General features: G+C 48.8%; 1 protein-coding gene across 3 annotated transcripts in view; it reads right to left on the bottom strand.

Moving 5' to 3' along the window:
* Positions 1-528: 528 nt before the first annotated feature.
* Positions 529-2,482, bottom strand: part of IFT88 (intraflagellar transport 88) — a 61,167-nt gene continuing 59,213 nt past the window's right edge. For all 3 annotated transcript variants that reach the window (XM_010851178.1, XM_010851180.1, XM_010851181.1), the window contains 2 exons: positions 1,056-1,166; positions 529-837 (listed from right to left, as the gene is read on the bottom strand). In XM_010851178.1, the coding sequence (XP_010849480.1) occupies positions 716-837; positions 1,056-1,166 (233 nt within the window). In that variant the 3' untranslated portion in view covers positions 529-715. The remainder of the gene's footprint in view (positions 838-1,055; positions 1,167-2,482) is intronic.

Here is a 2,482-nt window from a genome sequence, read left to right as displayed (position 1 = left end):
ACACAACTGCTTCACTAGTGCTGGAGCTCCCACCAGGCAAAACTTCCAGACTCAGTCCCCAAACACCAAGCAAGTTTGCTTGAACAACAACTCATCAAGGGTATATCTGAGCACAGTATTTTTCAAGCCACAAACCATTAAGTCAATACAGTGCTTTCACTACTAATACTGTCTAAGAAATTACAGAAAAGAGCAGCACATACCTCAGTAATTAGGATACTTACGTGGGTGTGGGTGCCAGGTAGTGCTGCAAGATTTACCTCTTGTCCAAATTTCATTGTTACTGTTGTTTAGTCACTCAGTTGTGTCCGACTCTTTGTGACCCCTTCCTCTGTCCATGGATTCTCCAGGCAAGAATACTGGAGTGGGTTGCTAGTTCCATCTCCAGAGGATCTTCCTGATCCAGGGATTGGACCTGAGTCTCCTGCCTTGCAGGCAGATTCTCTACCACTGAACCACTAGGGAAGAAGATTTACTTCCTACTGTGGATCAGTGTGTTCAAAAGGGTAAGTCAGTCGCTGGCCTAAGTGTTATTTTCACGTTTTTATTCCATTAAAAACAAAACCTAAACCCATAACTCATAGAATAGAATACACTTATTAAAAGTTTGGACAGTGTGCAAAATTAAAGTTTGGATATTTAATCCAAAGTTCAACATGAGTATAATCCTGTAAGGTGACTTCTTTCCTTTAATAAATAACACATTAAAACTATACTATTCCGGAAGCAAATCATCTCCTAACTCTTCATCAGCAAAATCATCCTCTTCCATTCTCTTTTTGGCTGCAGTTTTGGGTCTTTCTATTTGAGGGCCAAGCGGATCCACATAGAAGGCGTCTGGGTTTCAGAGCAGATGGTGACATTAGAGGAACAGGAAAAACAGCAAATGTAGAACCGGTTAGACTCACTGTCAACAGTAAGCAACCCAAAGTGAGCAGGAATGCCTCCCAAGTCACGAGAAGCTTTGTCTGTGTTGCAGAAACTCCTACTGACCCCCAGGAGGACGTGTCTGCCCCTCCGCCATCCCGGCAGACCCACGGGCCAGGGGCACTCACCTGGCTCCTTGTTGCTGCTGCTCTCATAAGGCTCGTCTGTGCCAGGCAGTGCTCGAAGCTGGGCACTCAGTCGCTCGCCTTTGCTGCCAGTGCTACAGTTCTGGCCACTGTCTGGAAACGGAAACAACAGGTGTTGAACATGCCGGGGGAACACCACACTGCATTATGAATCTTACAGTAGAGTTATCTGCCAAAAAACAGGCTGGTTGTTTCATCTGACACCCAGTTTCCAAGGGATGTAATTCTTGTCTTCTGAAATTTTTAAGAAATCCCTTGGTGGGAACCTCTACTATAGTCAGAGCATCACTTGAGTAGTCTTTACATGGCTCACGTCCTACCGGATGCTGCAAACACTGGCGAAGGTCTCCCAGTTTGGGGGGAGGGGCTGGACCACCACCTGTGTACAGCCTGGGAGCCACCGCAGCCTCACAGCCTCAGTGGGCTAGGAGGCCACAGACTCTCACTGGGTGGCCATGGGTCTGAAAAGTGGCAACAGTGACCTCTCACCCACACAAGGTCGTTCCTGTAAAACGCAGCAGTGGTTTTCCGGGTGTGGCCCTGGGACCACCACAGCTGGGACTGGGTCAGAAACACAAAGTCCCAGGCCCATCACTGGCCAGCTCAGAGAGGCTGGGGTTGGATCTGTTTTAACCAGCCTTCCCAGTGACTCTGATACACGATAAAACCTGAGGACCCCTCGTGAGGAAGGGCACTGAGGTTTATAAAACAAATTATTGAGAAATAAGGCTACAATGAGACCAGTCTGATGCACAAAAAAGAACCATTTTCAAAGGCCCTCAAACATTTCAAAAAGAGTAATTTTGTACAAACTAATAATTCTGATTATATGTTCCCTATGGTCCTCTCTCCTAGGCAACACTTTAAAAGTCCAGTTGTAGGCATGGCATTTATTTCAACACACTACACTTAAACCAGCTCAGGTCTGGCCTCAACTGGACTCATGAAGAAACCCCTTTCCCCTTTGTGAACTGTGATTCTCACCCAGACAGAAGCGCCAGAGATGTCCACACTGAGACGTGAACACGCATCACTGGGTCTCCCGGGACAGAAGTGGAAGTGGTAGGACTGGGCACCCTTTAACACGCAGGCTGTGCTGTTTCTCAGTGAGCAAGTGAGGGTAGGGGATGCTGCTTAAGGTGGGCCATGTCCACGGGGGCCCCATGGTGCTGTAGGAGGGGCCCAGGAGGTGAAGTGGGGAGGAATCCAAGTGGTGCCACAGCCTGGTAGACTCAGACCCCAAAGCCAGGGAGAGCCTGGCCCCAGGCTTGAGAGAACTGGAGGCAGAGGTGCTGACAGGCAGGCTCCAGGATAGTGTGGGGGCCTGGGGAGGAGGTGGGGCCATCAACGATGACAGGAAACCAGGAACAAAAAGGCAAGTGTTGGGAGAGAGAAGCAAGAGAGCCGGG

Source organism: Bison bison, unplaced genomic scaffold, assembly GCF_000754665.1.
Source record: "Bison bison bison isolate TAMUID 2011002044 unplaced genomic scaffold, Bison_UMD1.0 scf7180017864299, whole genome shotgun sequence".
Taxonomy (NCBI): Eukaryota; Metazoa; Chordata; class Mammalia; order Artiodactyla; family Bovidae; genus Bison; species Bison bison.
The sequence above is the reverse complement of the archived record's forward strand: the minus strand, read 5'-3'. Positions and strand labels throughout refer to the sequence as shown.